We start from the raw sequence: 21,023 nt of genomic DNA on the forward strand, positions 1-21,023 counted from the left end.
GGATATTCAATATATGCATATGCTTGCTGTTCATATATAATTAATTATATTAACAAGTTTAAGAGGGGAATTTCTAGGCTCTTAAATGCAGCTATATCAGAGGTAAATGCTGGAAATTATACTATTAAGCAAAAACTTAAACATATAGGTCACAAATTTATATCAGGCACAGAAATATATGCCCAGTTTATTGCTTCATTGGGCTCCATCTTTCGGAAGCAAGTAATGCAGAAATATTTATAAATATCTATCGACTTGAGGAAGGTGTTTGAATGGTAAAAACTATGGTAAGCGGAACTTCAAAACCTTCCTTCAGGTTCGACTGAAATACTCGTAACCGGTATTTTAGACCGTTATGTTCAAAGATCAGTTAGAAACTCTTCGTTTAGTTGATTTTGCATCTAAGTATAAATATTTTAATTATAGTAGAAGAGCACAAGACAGTGACCATGAAGAAGAAGGGGAAAACCATAATTTACCAGAAAGCGGGATTGTCATGCCTTTTAAAGACGGTAGCGGTTTTGTTAAAAAACCTACCAAACCTTGTATAATTCGGTAAAGAAGGTTTATCCCAGATTTGGCCAGAGTTAAATATTTCCGCGAAACGGTAATGCTTTACTTTCCATGGCAAAATGAAAAGCAAGATCTCATTGAAAACGATAGTGAGCAGACTTGGATAACACATCGTATTCTAACTGAGGAAAGTCAAATAAAACATCATGTTTTTGAGCAAAGAGAACTTGAAAATGTTCTAGAAAGTCTTTACAATGAAATAGACTAAGAGGAAAGTGCAAAAAATGAACTACCTATCGTGCCAAATGAGTTCAGAGTGTTAGGACTCCAGAAATAAACCCAAATATAAATTTTCTCGGTAACAGATAATCGCACTGAATCTGATTGAAATATTAGACTTATGAAATTTCCTCCACTAATTCAAGTTGAGGAACAATTTTCTTTAGTTCAAAGTCTAAATACTAAGCTAAGCAAAAGCTAAACACAAATAGCCCATTTTATGAGTTCATTGTAGGTGTTTTAAAAAGTCGTTTGATATCTGCAATATATCAAGTCCGTTACAATTCTACACCTGGATCCAATCCGAGTGTCTTAAAAGTTCTTTTTTGCGCACCTACGGGTAAAGCAGCATTCGGAATAGGTGGAATGACCCTTCATTCAATATTCTCTTTACCTGTTAATCAGTTGAATAGAGAGTTGAGGCCACTTAGCAATGACACAGTTAATTCATTATATTCCAGACTTAACGATTTAAAATGAATCATAATTGATGAAATATCGATGGTAGGTGCTCATATGTTTAGCTCTGTTGATAGATTTTCAAAACAGACAGCCGCTTTGGTGGTATACCGATTATAGTGTTTGGTAATTCGAAGCAACCCTAACCTGTTGGAGATAGGTAGGTATTCTCTCCTAATCCCAATGATGCATACAGCACAGTTTGAAATAATGAGACAACAGGAGGATCAGGCCTTTGCAATTGCATAAAACCATATGGTACTATGATAAATGAGGACATATCACTAATTGAAACTCGAGTAGTTAATTCTGAGAAAGTTTCAGATGATGCCATACATTTATTTTGATTCAATGAAGAGGCAAATAATTTCAATGCCCTTAAGCTCAGTCGGATCCCAACTGAAGCTATTCTTTCAACTGCTAAGGACGGAGTTAAAGGAATTGGTATAAGTGAAAATGAGAATATTTTGGGAAGAGTTAAACTTTTCAAAACTTCTTAAACGCAGGGACTGTCCTATGAATTCACACTAAAAACATCCGCCAAATATATGATTACAGTGAATATAAACACGTGTGATGTATTTTCTAATGGGTCAAAGGGACAACTTATGCAAATTGATTCCCATTGTACTTTTCCAACAACTCTGTGGAATAAATTCTTGAAACTGTTTGTTGGTTTCATAGCAGTATGGAAGAAGCCTCATTCTATAGAAAAAAAAATCTATTTTAACTTGTTCCGGCCGAGGGAATAACTATTCATAAAAGTCATGGTGCCAAATATAATAAAGTTGTAGTTCATACTCGACGAGAAATTGTCTAACGCTTCGATATACTTGTATGTATGTCCCTTTCGGTCGAGCTACTACTGCAAAAGGTCTTTTATTCATTTTATTTCTCTTAACAAATTTTCTGAATCGGATCCAGTATTTAGGGAACTGATTTAATTGAACTCAACTAAAGTTCTGACATCAAGTTTCAAATTTATGATTTCCTTCAGGACATCAAATTTTGTTCCATGATGTTCAGAGTCTCCACGCTCATTTTAATGATTTTAATTGTACCAGGATTTACTCTTAATAAACGAGCTGAGGATTGATAGCACGGAGACAAGCAAATGCAATAAAAGGGCATAATAATATATGCAAAGCATAGTATTGATAGTTCTATAGAATTAAAGGTTGTACAAAAAATAATGGTATTAAAATGGCATAGCATTTTTGACAGCAGAAAAATGTTATAAATTAAAATATAAATTGTAATAAATTGTATAAAAGAACAAATGAAATGTAATTTTATATATATCTAAGTATATATAAATTGTAATAAATTGTATAAAAGAACAAATGAAATGTAATTTTATATATATCTAAGTATAAGAATTTCTATAAAAACATCTGTATAAAATTGTAAAGATCACATGTAAATTATATATAAGATATACTTTTTAAAGTTGATAATATTTACTAATTTTAAGTTACACATTATTATACGATAAAAGAAATAATAAATATATACAACAAAACTAAGTATATCCGGAAATATTATATACCCCTTTACTTTGTGAGAGTATAAAATGGTCGGTTACACCCGAATTTAACTCTTCCTTACTTTTTGAATGTAAGTTTTGGATGGAATGACCCATATACAAATGAAGAGATTAGTTGAATTACGGGTGACTGTCTGTCCCTGCAAGCGATAACTTGAGTGAAAACTAAAATATCTTGATGAAATTGCTACTGTTGTATGTTCCTTGACATTCAAGGGAGGTCGGTATTGCAGATGGGCGTAATCGAACTACAAGACGCCATTAAGCAAAAACCTTTACAGTACCATAACCAAGCACTAAATTAAGATACAAAACTTTAATTTGGTACAGAGAATTCCATTAGCAATGGCCACCATTGGGCTAAAAAAGTGTTTAAATTGGGCGTAGCTTTGCCCCTTAAATAGTTTAATATTCATATCCTTCAAACTGCTGAAGCTAACTACACCGAACTTCCTGAGAAGAAGTCTCTTTAGCACATCTTCATACACTGTGAAAATGGGTAAATCTGATAATAACCACGCCCATTCCTTCATGTGAGATTTATGCCGTATATATCGGTCAATTGTTAATATCACATACTTATATTTAATTTGAGTTAATTATGTTGAATTTTTTCGCAACATTTTTTTAATATAAACAAAATATTGCATTGTTACCGAGGCAGTTACCGAGTTATGGAGTTTTAAATAAAATTTTGCCGTATTATCATCATTCGACACACTTAGGCCTTTAGGAGGCCCATTGTGATACCACTGGGACTGTGATCCCTTCACTCTATTGGCTCCTCTCTGAACCACCCCGTACTTCTGATGAACTTCATCAGCGAGACAAATTTTATCTGTGCAACCTCAAAGACGTCGTCAAGAAACCCACGACCGATGGTTGCGATTCTTTTCCTATACAGTGCTGCGCAATCGCATAGAAGATGTTTAATGGTCTCCTCCTCTTCTACTTCCTGACAGCTTCTACAATAGTCGTTATATGGCGTGCCAAGTATACTTGCATGTCTGCCTATTAGACAGTGGCCTGTTAGTACTCCTTCTAGAGTTCTTATATCATTCCTCTTGAATTTTAACAGTCGGCATGTGCGGCTCATATTCCATTCTTGCCACGTTTGCCTGCTAGTTGAGCAGGTCAGGGACTGATTCCTTTGACACTCGGCTATATTAATGACATATTTGTCGATTAAGTATCTACAAGTAGCCAGAGGCATATTTATGTCCTCCTTACCCGGATCTAGTTGTAGGGTGGTGCTTGTTCTGGCTCGACGTAAAATTTAACGATTCTGACGTTTTTCATTATTTATTTTCTACTTTTCAGTTGAATTTTGATGATATCTTAGTGAAATTAAGTAGACATGTGCTCAATATCTGCAGTAAATTTATTTAATATAATAGCTTGTCAGCACCGATGATTCCACCGGCCCACAAATCACATCAAACCGTTGTTTTTTCTTGTTTAAATGACAGCTCTTGAATCTCTTCAGGTTGCTCTTCGTCCCAAATGCGGGAATTTGGCTTGTGTACATACCCATTGAGCCTAAATTGGGTCTCTTCGCTAAACAAAATTTAGCTCGCAAACGTCGGATCTTCTTGGAGCTTTTCAAGAGCCCATATGTTTCATGCCCATGGTCTTCATGTACACTCTCAGCTACATCCGCTATATAATTCTTCACTGAGTATTGAACGTAGTCTATTTGGTCGAATATTATCCCACAATGAATGCTGGGTCTCAAAATGGGTGTTGGTGTTGCGAATAGTACGCTCAGTAAGCCGATTATGTTGACCATGAGTAGGGCGCGAATCACATTCTTTACAGAACGTGAATTTTCGTAATAAAGTTGAACGATTTGTAAACGTTGATGGCGTAAGTCTCTCCATGATGAAATGCCAACAATACTGAACAAAAATAACATAACAGCTTGACACGACGTACCCGAAATCTGTCAAGAAAAGGTTAGTGAGTTAAGTACTACCCGATATCTCCCCATCTTTGATCCTTACAAATTGCGAGAGTATAAGGTCTAGTGAAATTAAACCCTTTATTTTTCCAATGGATGGTTTTAGTTATCTGGAGATCGCGTATATATATATGTACAATTGCACAAAATTACACATAACATAAATATACATGCATTTTAACATTTTTACATCATTTTAGATCCAAATCAGCCAGAGCATATAACACTGAAGTCATCAACAAATACATCATTACAGTTTGAGTGGAATTTGCCAATGTATTCTAACGGAAATATTAAGTTGTACATCTCATATTTTCAATACATAGGGCCAAAATATTTTGTTTCTTCGAAATGTTTTAACGTACCAGTGGAAGCCATACTGCGAGAAACAGCTAGCTTGCAGCAGAATTTTCAAAACTTACTTGCATATACTTCATATAGCCTTCAAATAGCAGCACAAAATGAATATGGCGTGGGACATTATAGCAGACCACTTGTAGTGGAAACTGCCCCATGGAGTATGTTTTTGATTAAAAACAAAAATCGAATAAATATTTATACTATTTTTAGTTTCAGAACCCCTTGAAGATCTTAAAGCAGCAACATTTGGTCCATATCCGATGGAAAATCGATATCAAGCGCACGTTATCATCACATGGACGATTCCATGTTTTGTAAATGGAGAATTAGAAACATTTCACCTCAATATTTTCGGCGAACATGAAGGGCAACCCAATCATTCATACAATCGAACAATATTACCAGTCTATGATAGTAACGGCTGCGTTACTTACAAGGAAGTTAATTTAAAACCTGATTTTGACTACTTTGTCGAAATCACTGTGAATATAAAAGAAGTGAGTAAAAGTAGCCAACCAGCATCTACACGTTTCAAGGCACCTTCTGCAAGTGAGTATTAAACTATATTTTTTTAACTTAAACAAGCACAAAACAAGTAATATACAGACAATTAAAATATTGATAAGTACTCTAACAATGTGCAAGACCAACTTTATTGCCATGACAATGAAGTCCTGTTTGCTAACTCTTAGTCGTCGTATGTTGTTGTATGTTCTCTGCTTTAATATAAGTAATACAATAATATGCAAAATATTTTTGTAATTCAGTCACAATTTTCAACCGTCAAATAGGTAACAATTTCGAGCAAGCCATAACTTGAGTAAAAATCTTAAACTTGGTGCACGTGCTTCTTTACACACACAAACTGCCGTTAATCGAGATAAAAAAAAATTAAATTGAATTAACTAAGACCCAAATTAAGATATAAAAAGAAGAACTACTGTTGTTTAACGTGGTCCTGCTATTCAATAGATTTAATGTAGATCTCACAAACCACTAAAGCCATATCAATGCAATTCGCACAGGACAAGTTCTTCTGGCATCTCCATATACAAAATCTCTATATACAGCGTTAAAATCTGATAATATACACGCCACCACCCACTTCACAGTATTCTACTACACTACTGAGGTCGACTGATTTCAACAGCTGTTGTGAACAAACTGGTTGACAGATCGCGCTCGTTTTTGGCATAGTAATTAAGGACAATGCTACCAACTTAATAACACAAAAAAAATTCAGCGTGGGCAGTTGAAATTACAATTTCCGTAAACTTTCTGGTCACAAAATATATATAATCAAGAACCAAAAGTTTGCATACTTGAAAGAATCAGAATCAGGCGTTGTTCCGATTTCGCCTATCTTCGTACAGAAACATAGGAACGTCAAGATAATATTACATACCCAATTTGGTCGATATCGGTTCAGTAGGTTCTGAGATATGGGTTTTCACCGAAATGTGGGCGGTGCCAAGCCAATCGACCTATTTGGATACCGGCTCCTATACATTTCAGCAAGTGTTAGTGTCGGTAGAGGTGCTTAAGGGATTTGTCTTGAGCTAATTTTGTTGTTGTATTTTAAGTGGTTGAGGAGATATGTACATTAAACCTCTTAGAGGATTGGACAACCTCATTTTGAGCCCACAGCTGCTCCTTGCCACTGTGATCCGCTGTGCCAAATTACAGTTTTATATCTTAATTTAGTGCTTAGTTATGGCACTTTATAGATTTTCGTTTAATTACGGTTTGAGGACGTGGCAGTTGGAAGCTTACGCCCATGTACGAACTCGTCGTCACTTTTTTGTCAAGGAACACGTATATCAAGTTTTATTAGGTTATTATGATAAACCTAAAGGGTTTAAAGTCAGGTGGAAAGTCGGAAATCATTATATAGGTTATATTTTTTATTTATTATTATTAATATTTAATTTCAGTGAATTTTTAACATTGCTCCGGTATACTTGAGAACTACTTTTCAAGCAATGTTATAAGTATTGTATATAAATATCAACATATAATATACTTGTATGTATGGAGAGAAGTTAGCCGGATGTTTTAAAATGCTGAATATCAGTTATACGGGAGCTTAGGCAAGTTTTTACCCGATTTTATCTTTTTTAATCAAAAAGATACACTGCTATCAGAAAAAAAACCCTCATTCAATTTCATTTAAATAACTCCCACATTGGCCGATATACATAGATCTGTATGTGGTATGAAGTTAACTTTAAGTTCGAATATCTTTATATTAGGTATATGGGGGCTAAGGGAAATATTGACTTGATGAAATCCATTTTTGACACAAAGGTATTTTATTATCAAAGAAACACTGTCTCCGAATTTCAATTATATATCTCACAGATAAACCGATTTTTTCACTATTTGTGCAAAGTTGTATCTGAATATTTTTATAGGTTTACGATTTGTGCACATATTGAATTCAAAATGTGTTATACGAGAAGTAGGCGTGGTTGTAGACCGCTTGTGCCCATTTTAACAATGTTACATAGAATCATTACGATAATATTATGTACTATATTTAGTTCAAACTAGTTCGGATCCTATAAAGTCTTCTTGTATCTTGGCTGTAAAATTTAATGTCGCTGACGCATTTAATTACAAGTATTGAAGTATCGCGCTTCTAGTAGTTTTTAACAAAACCGTTACATTTGGAGAGGGCAGGGTATCATCCGATTTCATCCATTTTCACATTGTCGGTATGGGCTTTTAAGAACTTACCGTTATCGAATTTTGTTCTTGCAACTTAAGTGGTTTAGGAGATATGTATGTACATTAAATCTCTTAGAGGCAGAGGCCTCATTGCCCATTTATTCAAAACTTTGAGTACACAATAGCGCCTTGCTATTACAGTCCTCTGTACCAGATTAGAGTTTTAAATCTTCGAGTATAATTCTGTCCAACCTTATATGAAAAAAAAAATTTTACACGATTGTTTTTTTTTTTTGGATTTTAATTTTTTGATGACGCAGAATCGGTTCTGCGTTCTGAGTAGTCCTCGAACCGAGAGCGCAGTTGGCTGTAGGTTGTCGTTGAAACTGTCGCGCTTGCTGTTGTCTGCCTACATTGCGGATGCGTAGAGCAGTGTATGATGAGGCCTGTCACGTACCTGGCATAGAGTGTCGGATGTGCACTCCTACGAGGCAAGGGTCAGCGCCAAGCAATTCAGGCAATACCCATGTGGCTGAGCAATCCGCTGGCGTTGAATCGGCTGTATGCCCCTAAATATGGTGCAAAGATGTGTAGACGGCGGCACGGCCGGCATCGGATACGGGGCGGCTGGGAAAATCTCAGTTACGACTTTGATTGTGGTCGGGGGCACTTCGAACGACAATTGACGGTCTTTGCAGCGGTTGTACGAGGTGCGGCTGATGGCGCCCCAAGGCACGGCACACTGATAGCGGAATGGACGGTTACACGGGAGGCGAACTCATTTCCACTTCTATATTTACCTGTGTGTGAGAAAGGTGATTTTAGTAGTAAGTCTATTGTATTCCACAGGCCTACATTCTTTATTCATGATACTTGTTATCAGTTTAGTTTGAATTGAATTGATTCGATTTGTGCGTTAGCATAGGTTGGCGAGTGGTTGAGTGAGCGTTCCGTTTTACGTAGGAGATCAATTCAGATATGATCGTCGGAAGATGTAGCTTCTTTATGTGGCCCAGCCGCCATTGGGTGGGAAGAAGACAGCCATCATGAATAAGAACACAAACTCCAAGTTTTAGCGCCTTTTCGAAGGTCCTTTATATACTCTTCCTTCCATCAGCGGCTAAAATCTTAATGAAGAATTCTAATTCTTTCCCATCTATTTAGTAAGAACAGCGGATCCACGCCTGGCTCAGCTATAACCATAATGGACACTCCTTTGGGAAAGTGCCCTCAAGTTAGGGCTGTGAGACCGGAGAGATCTTGCAAGAGTGTCATTAGTAGCCGTGAATTATGAACGGCTTTATATCGAATTAATATTGTTATTAATTCTTCATAATAAAATATGTGGTTTCCAGCTACTCTTTTTATGGAATTTGATGCTTTTTATGAGCTTGGAGGGATATACTGCAAGATATACTGCATGTCTTGTACAATCGCAGGTGAAACTTGGTTGATAAAGCCCACAGATTGTTTTTCTGTTTCTCTTTGAGCTTCGATAAATGTTTTGTCATTGTCGAACAGATAAAGACAACCATGTAGCCTTTCAAGAGTGCAGCTATAATCTACGTTCGCATTTTCTGCTTATGCATAGTGCAGATCTTGGATGAAAATTAATTTTTTATATTTGCGACTTGAGTTTTGGGATATAAGACTCTTGATGGACTACTTCTTGCATGACTACATGCGTTGTTCGACATGTAACAATAGTACATGGACATAGGTAAGATATAAGGTAGCAAGTTGCGATTTCTCTGGTATATATGACGTTCGTAATACAATTCGGCTTCGAATCTCTTGATAATTTTATCTCTCGGCTGAAGTAGCGAGCTTGACCAGATGCGATAAGAGTGACCTTTGCTTTTTGTAAGTCTATGTGCGTCACTGTATCAAACTGGGAGTATTCTGAGGGTACACCTTTAAGTTTAATTTTGAGTCGATCTGTACTTGATCATGTTAAAGATTACCCTGAGGGCTCGGCGGAACAATGAAAATCGCTCAAGGATGTCAGTATCATCCAATGTTGTGTGAAAATAGTCGACTTTTCGACTTTCTGAGGCAATTATGTTACGCATGGGCGATTGTGGTCAAACATCGGGTGATTCTGTTAGCCATCGGGTGCCTTTCCACCAGAGGGTGGTGGTGGCAAGGTGCAGAGGTTTGTATCCCCTGTACTTATACTATGTTCGCACCGAATTGAAATCCTCTTGAAAACACAATTTGTGGATTGTGGAACAAAAGTCGTTCTGACCGACATTGTGTGTTTTCGATGAGTTTTCATTGACAGTTCACACATCTATTTGTTTACATTTGTTATGCACCCTACAAGAACAGTGCCGGTCAACTGATGGGTAATATGACAGTCATAGCTGAAAAAATTTTGTCAGCGCGCAGAACAAAGTTTCTATCATTTTCTTAAGAGCCTTGTTTTCTTTTTGTTTGTTTGTTTTGTTTTTTCTGAGTCATTGCTGACTATAAATCCGTCATAGCTAAAAATTGTCAGTTATGACTGAAACGCTATCAGAAGTGAAAAATACTTTTGCGCAGTAGATAATATAATTTTTATTTTTTTAATAAATTTCAAACTTTTACTCAAAATTAGTTATAATAATATACTTATATATAAAAAGGAATGCAACAAAAAATATAATAATATATGAAAATATAAAAATAAATTTTCACTTGATGCCATCTCCTCCTCTCAATAGCTCTGCGTACGTCTTTCTCCAATCAGTGGATAGTTCTCAAAAAAATTCAAATGTAAATTAACAGTACTGACTTATCAAATGTGAGCGTATTGGTGAACCCATCAGCAGTTTATTGTAGGGTACGTTTAGGCCAATTGTGGAATGTAAACAAATTGTCAACTGACATTTAGGGCTTGCAAAATATGTCTTTTAATAATACCGATTAAACTACAACAGGCACCGATTATAATGAGTGGAATGTAAGTTTCCAAGGGGTTTTCAGCGAAAACTGTGTTTTCGTTTGACAGATTTCGTATGGATGAAATCACAAGTTTTCGCGTGAAAACCTCTTTTGTCTATGAAAACACGAATTTCGTGTCGGTGCGAACAGAGTATTAGGTTGGTAGGATTGTCAGCACTGGCTACATGTCGCCAAGTGGCTGATCCTACTAGGTCAAGGATTTGAGACCTTCGATTGGAAATATAAGTCTTCCATGCATGTGATGGTTTTTGTAACCAGGCTAGAACTATTTCGGAATCGGCCCAAAGATATAATCTATGTATATTTAATCATGTTTGTATAATATCATTGAAGCTAATTTTGCGAGTAGTGGCACGTCACAGAGCTTAAGTCGATGTAGACTTAGCGTTCTTAAAGGACCTACCTTTGCTTTTGCTACTAATAAGTGGCTTGTAATGGCGGAGTCACTTGGTGTACGCACATAGATGGTGGCACAATATGCCTTTTTAGAGAGGTCACAGAGTTCGGAGGAATAGTTTACCCATCGTGGAATTTGTATCTGCGAAATTTTGTTCAGTTGTTTGCGAACTGAGAACATTTTTCTAAGCTAAGAGGTTTCACTTGTACGTCGCAGTCGATTCCGTCGTGCCATGATTTCTGTATAAGGATTTTCGTTTGTATCATAATTGGTGATAGCCAACCTGAGGAGTCGAAAACTTTTGCACCGAGGACAAAATTTGTCTCTTTGTCATGACGGATAATGTGGATATTGACTCAGTAGTATATTAAAACTGGTCAGATATTAATGTGTGTGTGTATATGCTTTCCTTTTCGAATATAATTAAATTAGTGTCAAAAAAATTTTCTTTAGGTATGCCCTTTAGAATGTTAAGGTGGTTCGCTGTTATCTATTTTAATGGAAAATCTGATGTTCTGAGGACTTGTATCACTTGTGATAGTGATTCGTATGCTTGTGGAAGATTGTGACTTCCAGATAGGATATCGCTACATACGTTTATTATTTAATGGTTACTGGTTTCGTAACTAGGCCACTTAGGATCCAATTGAAAATAATATTTTGAGCTAGGAGGGTTGTTCAATTTTTTCAACGCTTTCAAGTATTATTTGAGCGGGGGTGTTGCAGTTGGGATCTTCTAGCTTTAGGTGTGAAACCTTTTGCCAATGCTTGCTATTTATATGATAGCTGCGATGCATGTTTGTAAAATGCGGTAAGGCTATATCTTTTACTAGAATGCGCTTATCCGCTTGGGGAGAAATTAGGATAATGGGGCAGATTTTGTATGAGTTTTGGACCCCTCTTCCGCCCGTTCCCGTAAACTCAAAATTGGCTTGTTTTGCTATGAATGATCGTTGCGGTCCTTGGTCTATTAGTTATCCTCGATGATTGATGGAGACGACTGTTGTGGGTAGTAGTACCCTACTTTAGTTTTCGCTGTTTGTTTTACGGGAAAACCAAGAACAGTTTGGCATTCAATATACATAAATATTATATATTACGGATATACTATATTTATATATTATTTATGGAAAAACAATATTAAATAAATTAACAACATAACCACATAACACTTTTTATACTCTCGCAACTTGTTGCTACAGAGTATAATACTTCTGTTCACCTAACGGTTGTTTGTATATATATATATAAATGATCAAAATGAAGAGACGAGTTGAGATATCTTTATAAAACTTGGTACCGTTAGACGGTTGGTATTGCAGATGGGCGTAATCGGACCCCTGCCACGCCCACAAAACGCCAGTAATCAAAAACAAATAAATTGCCATAACTAAGCTCTACAACAAGATACTAGACTCTTATTTGGTATACAGGATTACATTAAGGAGAGGCATCTGCAGTTAAATTTTTTTTTAAGTGGGCGTCGTCCTGCACCTAAAAAGGACAACTACTTCCCCTAACCCCCATTTATCTAATAAAAAATCAAATTTTCGTTTTACTTTATTTCTTATATATTGGTCAATCTAGGTGTGTGTTGTGATGCCAACATGGATAAAATACGGTCAATATTTCTCATACCATATATACATACATATATCTAATACAAAATTAAACCCTGCTTGCCTTTATATGTAAGATGTCTTAGCAAAATTTAATGAACGTACGTAAAGGTATATTGGATATATATTATATATATATATATATATTATATATACTATAGTTTAATGTCGAAAATTGTGAACCGATTCCAGAATTTCCCCAGCTCCCATGATATATATATGTATTAATATAAATGTATATAATGATTTTCATTATTTTAGCAGACTTTGTGCCGAAAATGCCGGTCAGTGTGTGAGTTATGTATCGTCACAAAGTTGGGGGAAACATGTTGACAGTTATAGAACTACCTTTCGTCTGACTTTCAACTCAATGTAGTGGTTTCTGACATTCCATCTGACTGTATATCGTTTATGTTGTTTAATATGTATTAAAATTCAATGGAAATAAATGGAAATAGTTTCCTAAACATAGTATGTTTTTGCAAGGAATATGAAGGAAATTGGTCTAGATCTAGGTCTAAACCTAATATGATAATTTCCAATTCTTCTGTAGTTCCAATATATCTTTTTTATGTAGATTTAAATATAACGTTCGGAAACACAAAGTAAAATATATGAATAAACTAAGTAAATCTCGTCATCTATAGGGAATCTTATATTTTACCCAACATTTTTATACCCTCGCAACATGTTGCTACATCAGTAGAGCACGTCGTTCTCGTAGTTTTGTTCGTATTATAGTTTTGTTCACCTAACGAATGATCAGGATGACCAGACGAGTCGAATTCCGTCTAACTGCTTGTCCGTCCATCTGTCCGTCTGTAACTTGAGTAAAAGAAGAGATATCTCAATGAAACTTGGTACAGAGGTTTCTTAATACTATAAGAAGTTCCGTATTGTATAAGGGCGTAATAGGACTATTGCCATGTCTACTAAATTCCGTTAATCGAAAATTTATAGAGGGCCATAAATAAGCCGAAATTAAAATACAAACTGTAATTTGGTGTAGTGAATCGTACTAAAAAGAAGCAAATTAATCAAATCCCTTCGGACTAATCAAACCCCGCTCACTCCCGATATAACAGTTATGTTGAACACTGCTAAACGTACGATAACTGACTAAATGAACACGGCAGTAGCAATAAATTTAACATACTGTACGATGGCGAAATCGAATCACAACCTCGCATACTTCCCATATATAATAAGTTTATATTCCATCTGATTCTTTAACTTTCCTGTATACAAATCAAGTATAAATTAATAAATCAGAAAAAAATTTTGCACAAATAGTGCATTTTAGGTATGCCACCTCATGTCTAATAATTGTCAAAATTGGATTACAACTGTGCAAGCCCCCAGATATGTGTGAGCTCCAGTGCCTATGGCGGACTTGTTACCGAAAATACCTGTTAATCTGTGAGGTATATTGACATACAGAGAAAATTTTTATGAAAACAGTAGCTCCTTGTGTCAATAATCGGTAAAACAAAGTCAATACCTCCTCTAGCCCCATATACCTAATTTAAAGCTTTTTTAGCTTCTGATTGACTTTATTCCGCATATATCGACTAATTGTGAGTTATCTTAACCAAATTGGGTGGGCGTGTTTTTCTCCTAACGGTGCATCTCTATGTCTAAAATAGATAAAATCGGACGAAAACTTGTCCTTGCCCCTATATAACTTATATCAGAATTTTCAGACATCCGGTTGACTTTCCTCCTTATACTTGTATATTGATGACGGTATGTGAGGTCACAGAGTATCTTTATACTCTCGCAACCTGTTGCTACAGAGTATAATAGTTTTGTTCAACTAACGGTTGTTTGTATAACCTAAAACTAACCGAGTTCGATATAGGGTTATATACATATATATAATATAAATGATCAGGATGAAGAGGCGAGTTGAAATCCGGGTGACTGCCTGTCCGTCCGTCCGTGCAAGCTGTAACTTGAGTAAATATTGAGATATGTTTATGAAACTTGGTACACATGTTTCTTGGTACCGAAAAACGGTTGGTATTGCAGATTGGAATACTCAGACAATTGCCACGCCCACAAAACGCCATTAATCAAAAACAAATAAATTGCCATATCTAAGCTTCACAATAAGATACAAGACTGTTATTTGATACACAGGATCACATTACGGAGAGGCAGCTGCAGTTAAAAGGGTCCCGCCCCCTAATAGGTTTAATGTGCATATCTCCTGTACCACTGAAGCTATAATAACAAAATTCACTGGGTACAAAGGTTTTTAGCATCTCTATCGACGGTGTGAAATCGGGTGACAACCCCCGCCTATTCCCCATATAACGGTACTGTTAAAAACTACTAAAAGCGCGATAATTCAAGCACTAAACACTACAGAGACATTAAATATTATTATTATTAATATTTTATTAACACATTCATTTATTATATAGCTATTAGATTTTGTTTTAACATTAAAGGCGAGTGGGATCGCTACGTTTCTTGCTGGCTCTGTGATGGGCTTGCCCATATTAAATGTGCTTGACTGATAGGTAGAATCTTAGATTCTATTCTTGACTGGAAGATTTTGCGTTGGTCCTTTTTAAATTGTAGATCTATTGATATCGATCTATTTAAAGTTTATAGGCAGACACGCAATGGCTTTAACGAAATCGGTCGAGATCTTGAAACCATCACCGAAAATTTTAGGCACTACGAAAAAATTTTCAAATCTTTTAAGTGCCTGAATGATTCGCACGAATCCTCCAAACCTGCTTCTAAGCGTAAACGTCCTTACGATGAAGTAACAATAAGTTCTTCTGTACAGAAGAGAATGTCTCCTCCCAATGACCTAATAAATCTCTCTTCTCCTTGCCCTCAAGGTGATAAGCCGTCAACTTCCAAAGAGCTTAATTCCCAAAAAGCTCTATCTTATAGTACTTAGTGTCTCACATTTCCAGAGGCTCCCCGAAATAACTTAGTAGCCTGTTAAAAATTTGGTAGTTATTCCACCTAAAAAATCTATATTTATTTCTAGACTTGCCAAAGATACCTTGGTGGAGGACATTAAGTCTAACATTTCGTCGCGTTTAAATATGATAATATTAATATCCGTAAATTTAACTTCAATTATGATATAGGTATATATCGTTTAAAATAGACGTATCTCTTGAAACATTCAAAAAGATCTTAGATAGCTCATTTTGTACGCGAACTTAAGCCTAAACTTATAAATAAAACTGAGTAAAATATTGTTAAATTTCCATATAATTGGATTTACAGAAACATGGTCAAAACCTCACATTTTTGATAATGAGATATTAAACAGCGAATTTCAAATATTTAGATGTGATCGACTGAACAGAATCGGTGGAGGTGTTCTATTTGCCGTACATTCCACTATCCTATCTGAAGATGTTCATGCTCCAGGAACCGACTCATTTGAATTTATTTGTATTAGTGTCTATGTTAATAGTTGCTTTATTTATTTAACCCTATCTTATATACCATCCCATTCGGACTTATCTGTATACATGCAGCATGCTTCTTTAATAAATAGCGTTACTTCGATGGCAAATAATGTAGATTCAATAATCGATTTAAGAGATTTCAATTTACCGTGTGCTTCGTGAAAAGCTTTCGATGACTATATCGTACCGATTTGCAATCGGTCACGTTTTAATGAGTTTTTTGAAAAAATGTCGGAGTTGGGTCTGAACCAAATTAATTTGATTCCTAATAAATTTGGTAAATGCTTAGATTTAGTATACGTTGATACTTCTTCAAAAATGTTCCGTTCTTGTTCTACCAGGGAACTCGCATCATCCTGCTTTGGAAATATCTGTCGAAATCATAGGCAACACACGTGATAGTAATCGTCAAACTCCTAGCTTCTGTACTCGGTTAAAGCTAATTGTAACAAGTAAGGAAGGGCTAAGTTCGGGTGTAACCGAACATTTTATACTCTCGCAAAGTCAAATGGTATACTCGTTTGAGATTTCTTTGTGGATTGGCTGATATTTTCGGTAGAAGGTCAACTATAGGCACTGGGATCTACATATTTAGTACTTAGGGGCTTGAACAGTTTTGGTTCGATTTAGACAATTTTTGGTCACAAGGTGGCATACTTTAAACGTATTATTCACGCAAAGTTTTACCCCGATATAATCATTGTTGCTTGATATGCATAGTGGAAAGTGAAAGAATCAGATGGAATTGAAAATGATGTTATATGGGAAATAGGCGTGGTTGTAGTCCGATTTCGCCCATTTTCGCACTATGACATAGAAACATGAAAGAAACGTTATGCACTGAAATCGGTTAACCAGATCTCAAGATATGGGTTTTCACCTAAAAATGGGCGGTGCCATGCCCACTATATAATTTTGAACGTGGTTCCTATAAAATCATCTTATACCATCCCAGAGATAAAATTTAATGTCTCTGGCTTGTTTAGTGCTTGATTTATCGCGCTTTTAGTCGTTTTTAAAAGTACCGTTATATGGGGAGTGGGCGGGGTTGTCACCCGATTTCACCCATTTTCACACCTTCGATAGAGATGCTAAAAACATTTGTTCCCAGTGAATTTTTTTATTATGGCTTCAGTGGTATAGAAGATATGCACATTAAACCTATTAGAGGGCGGGACTAAGCAAAATTTAAAAAAAAATTTATACTGCAGATGCCCCTCCCTAATGTGATCCTGTATACCAAATAAGAGTCTTGTAACTTGTTGTGGAGCTTAGTTATGGCAATTTTTTTTTTTTTTATTAATGGCGTTTTGTGGCGTGGCAGTGGTCCGATTACGCCCATCTACAACACCACCCGCATACGGTATCAAGAATTATGTGTACCAAGTCTTATAAAGATATCTCAATTTTTACTCAAGTTACAGCTTGCACAGACGGACAGACAGTCACCTGGATTTCAACTCTTCTTTTCATCCTGATCATTTATATATATATAACCCTATATCGAATTCGATTAGTTTTAGGTGATACAAACAACCGTTAGGTGAGCAAAACTATTATGCTATGTAGCAACAGGTTGCGAGAAATAAAGTAAGGAAGTGCTAAGTTCGGATGCAACCGAACATTTTATACTCTCGCATAGTCAAATGGTATACTCGTTTGAGATTTCTTTATATATTTTAATAATTAGAGCAATCGTTCCTGTGTTTTATTGTATACGCTTATTGTATAACTATGCCAAAATGATAGCACTCACCAACGACATTTTATTATCTTTTTGTTTTTATTAATGTACACGTCTTTTCAATTTTAAATTTAAATGAAATTTTTATTTTATTTTTTAACTTCACAACTTTTTCTTGATAATATTAAGAATACGATTTTAAAATCAACCGGTAGCGGAGATGGCGATTTCACGATGATGTAGCGCAAAAAGGGCCTTGTGGTCGCTTGTCGTCCCCTTTTTACCTCCTTCGGTGTGGTGTGTAGTGTGTCTTCATGTGTGGGGTGATCGTGGTGGTAGGGTTGGTGTGGAATGTGTGTGGGATGATATGTTGAGTTACTCATTTAACCACTTATAATTTATTTTATATAGAATGAATTACAACTGTATTGAGCAGTATGAAAATAAATCGTTTTTTGACAATGAATTTTTTATTTATTTTATCGATATTATTATACACGTTTAGCTTCAAAAAAATAAATATTAACAACTTTAAAAATTATATTATTATATTAATTTGTATATAATATTTACAATATTAAACATAAATTTTTATATAGATTCTTATACATATATCCAAATTATATTTATTTTCTCCTTATACTATTATATTTCTATCATATATTTAAACAATAATGTCTTATATAATAACAAATTATACATATAATTTAAATTTTCTTAATTAGATTATTTACATATTTTTCTTAAAATTGTCTTACAAACTACTGTCAAAATTGCTATACCATTTACTTGTATATATTTGAAAAAAAAATGAAGAACTATTGCAATAAGTCTGACAACTTTAGCTGGAAATAGAGACACAAATACTGACATGATAGCTGTGTACTGTCTCAAAAGTAATTGCATTTACACGGGAAGGTTCCATGTTTGAAAATGCCCAATCAATTTGTGTACCGGCAGGTGTAGTTAAATATTCTACACCAAGCAGGGACTAAAGTTTTTTTCTTGGAGCAGATTTCCGATTAAATTTCCTGTAGACATTAAACAAATGTAAAAATCCCCAACAATTAGCACATTTTGATTGCATAACTCAGAAGTAAGAACTTCCTGAAGTTCTACAATAAAATGTCTGACAGAGAAAGCTGTATTTCTGTATAGAACCAGAATATGAATACTGAAATATTTAAACAAAACCGCTTCTAAAACTTTCCGGCCTGAACAAATTTTTTTTACAGCCTTTGGCTAGCAATGTTGCATATATTACAAGTATAATACCCCGTTTATTTCTGTTGCTTGTTTCCGTGCTATCTATCCTCAGCTCGTTAATTGGAGTAAATCCTGGTATATCAAAACATTCGCAAGGATAACTCCAAGTTTCTACAAAACATAAAATATCTGAAGATAGCATCAAACAGTCGCTTTTTATATCATTAATGTGAGCATGAAAAACTGAAACTTGTTGTCAGAGCTTTATTTGTGTTCAATTCCCTCAGTTCTTTAAATACAGGATCCGATTCAGAAAATTTGTTTGGAGGAATAAAATTTCCTATGATGAATAGACCTTCTGCAGAAGTAGCTCGACTACAAGCGACATATATTGAAGCTCTAGGCATTCTGGGTCGAGTATGAACTACACTTCATTATATGTGGCACCCTGGCTTTTATGAGTAGTTATTCCCTCAGCCGGATCAACTGGAAACTGATTTCTTTCAATTGAAATTTGTTCATTTCAGTTGCGCGGCGGGATGATGGTCTGGGCGCCGTGCAGGTGTTTCGTTCCTTACATTCCTTGGACGGTACTGTGGTGCGGCAGCTGGGCGTTGCTGTTGTATTGGGTGGATGGCTGACTGCGCCGCGACTGCGTGGTGCGGGTTGTCGCCGAACGTCGCTTCTGGAGGTGCGGTGAAGGAATGTATGATGTCGCCTTCCGCACAATTGACACGAACACTCCGAGTCACACTCTTGCGTCGTATGGGTAAGACTTAGACAATTGAGGCAGTGTCCATGCGCCTGGACTACCCGCTGACGTTGACTGGGTTGCATTGATTTGAAGATGCTACAGTACTGTAGCCGGTGTGAGCAGCGACACAGCGGACATCGGGTGCGGTGCGACTCCGGTGGCACCAATGGCGACGCTGGCGGTGGTTGTGCTGTGTTCCGCGCAACAGATGTGACAGTTGTTCCAGCGGTGGATTGGGGCGTTGGCATCGGCCGAGTGCGTGGCACGTTGATAGCCGATCGAACGGTTGGCGTTGGGGTTGTTGGCATTTCCACGTCCATATTAATCTATATGAAAAGATTAGATTTAGTATATGTTTGTGGCATATAATTGAATATGGGCAATTGTGCCACGTGATGTGGCACGCGTGGGTCGGCATATTGATCGACCATTTCTGTTTGGTTTGGAATTGTTGTTAACGTTTTTTATTTTTATATATTTGCGGGTTTATTGACTCGATTTATTTGAATTGGATATCATTTTATTTTCGGTAGTACGGTCGGTGGGCAAGAAGCTTAGTTTTACGAGTGGTCTGGTTAGCGTTCCCGATTGCGTGCGGAGATCTACTATTCGGATATGATCGTTGGACCCGGAATATAGCTTTTCTCTGCGGCCAACACGCCATTCTTTGGGAGGGAGACAATCATCATGGATTAAGACGCAATCTCCAAGCTTTGGCGTCTTTTCTGGAGTTTTCCATCGGTACCTCTTGTGGAGGTCCTTTAAATATTCTTCTTTCCATCAGCGGCTAAAGTCATGATGGAGAATTTTGATTATTTTCCATCGATTTAATAAGGATAGCGACTCCACGCCTGGCTCAGGTATGGCCAGAATGGGTGTTCCTTTGAGAAAATGCCCTGGAGTTAGGGCTGTCAAATCTGACGGATCTTGCGAGAGTGCCGTTAGTGGCCGTGAATTGAGAACGGCTTCAATACATTAGTAATGTTGTAAATTCTTCGTAATTAAATTTGTAGTTTCCAGCTACTTTTTTAAAGTGGGATTTGAAGCTTTTTACAGCTGATTCCCATAAACCACCCATATGAGGAGCGCTTGGGGGGATAAATTGCCAATTAACGCCTTGGGGCGCGTACTTTTGTACAATCTCAGCTGATACTTGTTTGATAAAGTCCACAAACTGTTTTTCG

General features: G+C 36.2%; 1 protein-coding gene across 17 annotated transcripts in view; it reads left to right on the plus strand.

Moving 5' to 3' along the window:
• Positions 1-21,023, plus strand: part of Ptp52F (Protein tyrosine phosphatase 52F) — a 922,788-nt gene that overhangs the window by 558,986 nt on the left and 342,779 nt on the right. For 16 of the 17 annotated variants that reach the window (XR_011395839.1, XR_011395840.1, XM_070107709.1 and 13 more), the window contains 2 exons: positions 4,958-5,275; positions 5,328-5,666. Coding sequence is in view for 15 of the 17 variants with exons in the window: in XM_070107709.1 (XP_069963810.1) it covers positions 4,958-5,275; positions 5,328-5,666 (657 nt within the window). In the remaining 2 variants the exon portion in view is untranslated. The remainder of the gene's footprint in view (positions 1-4,957; positions 5,276-5,327; positions 5,667-21,023) is intronic. The other variant, XM_070107707.1, reaches the window with a different exon arrangement.

Source organism: Bactrocera oleae, chromosome 4, assembly GCF_042242935.1.
Source record: "Bactrocera oleae isolate idBacOlea1 chromosome 4, idBacOlea1, whole genome shotgun sequence".
NCBI lineage: Eukaryota > Metazoa > Arthropoda > Insecta > Diptera > Tephritidae > Bactrocera > Bactrocera oleae.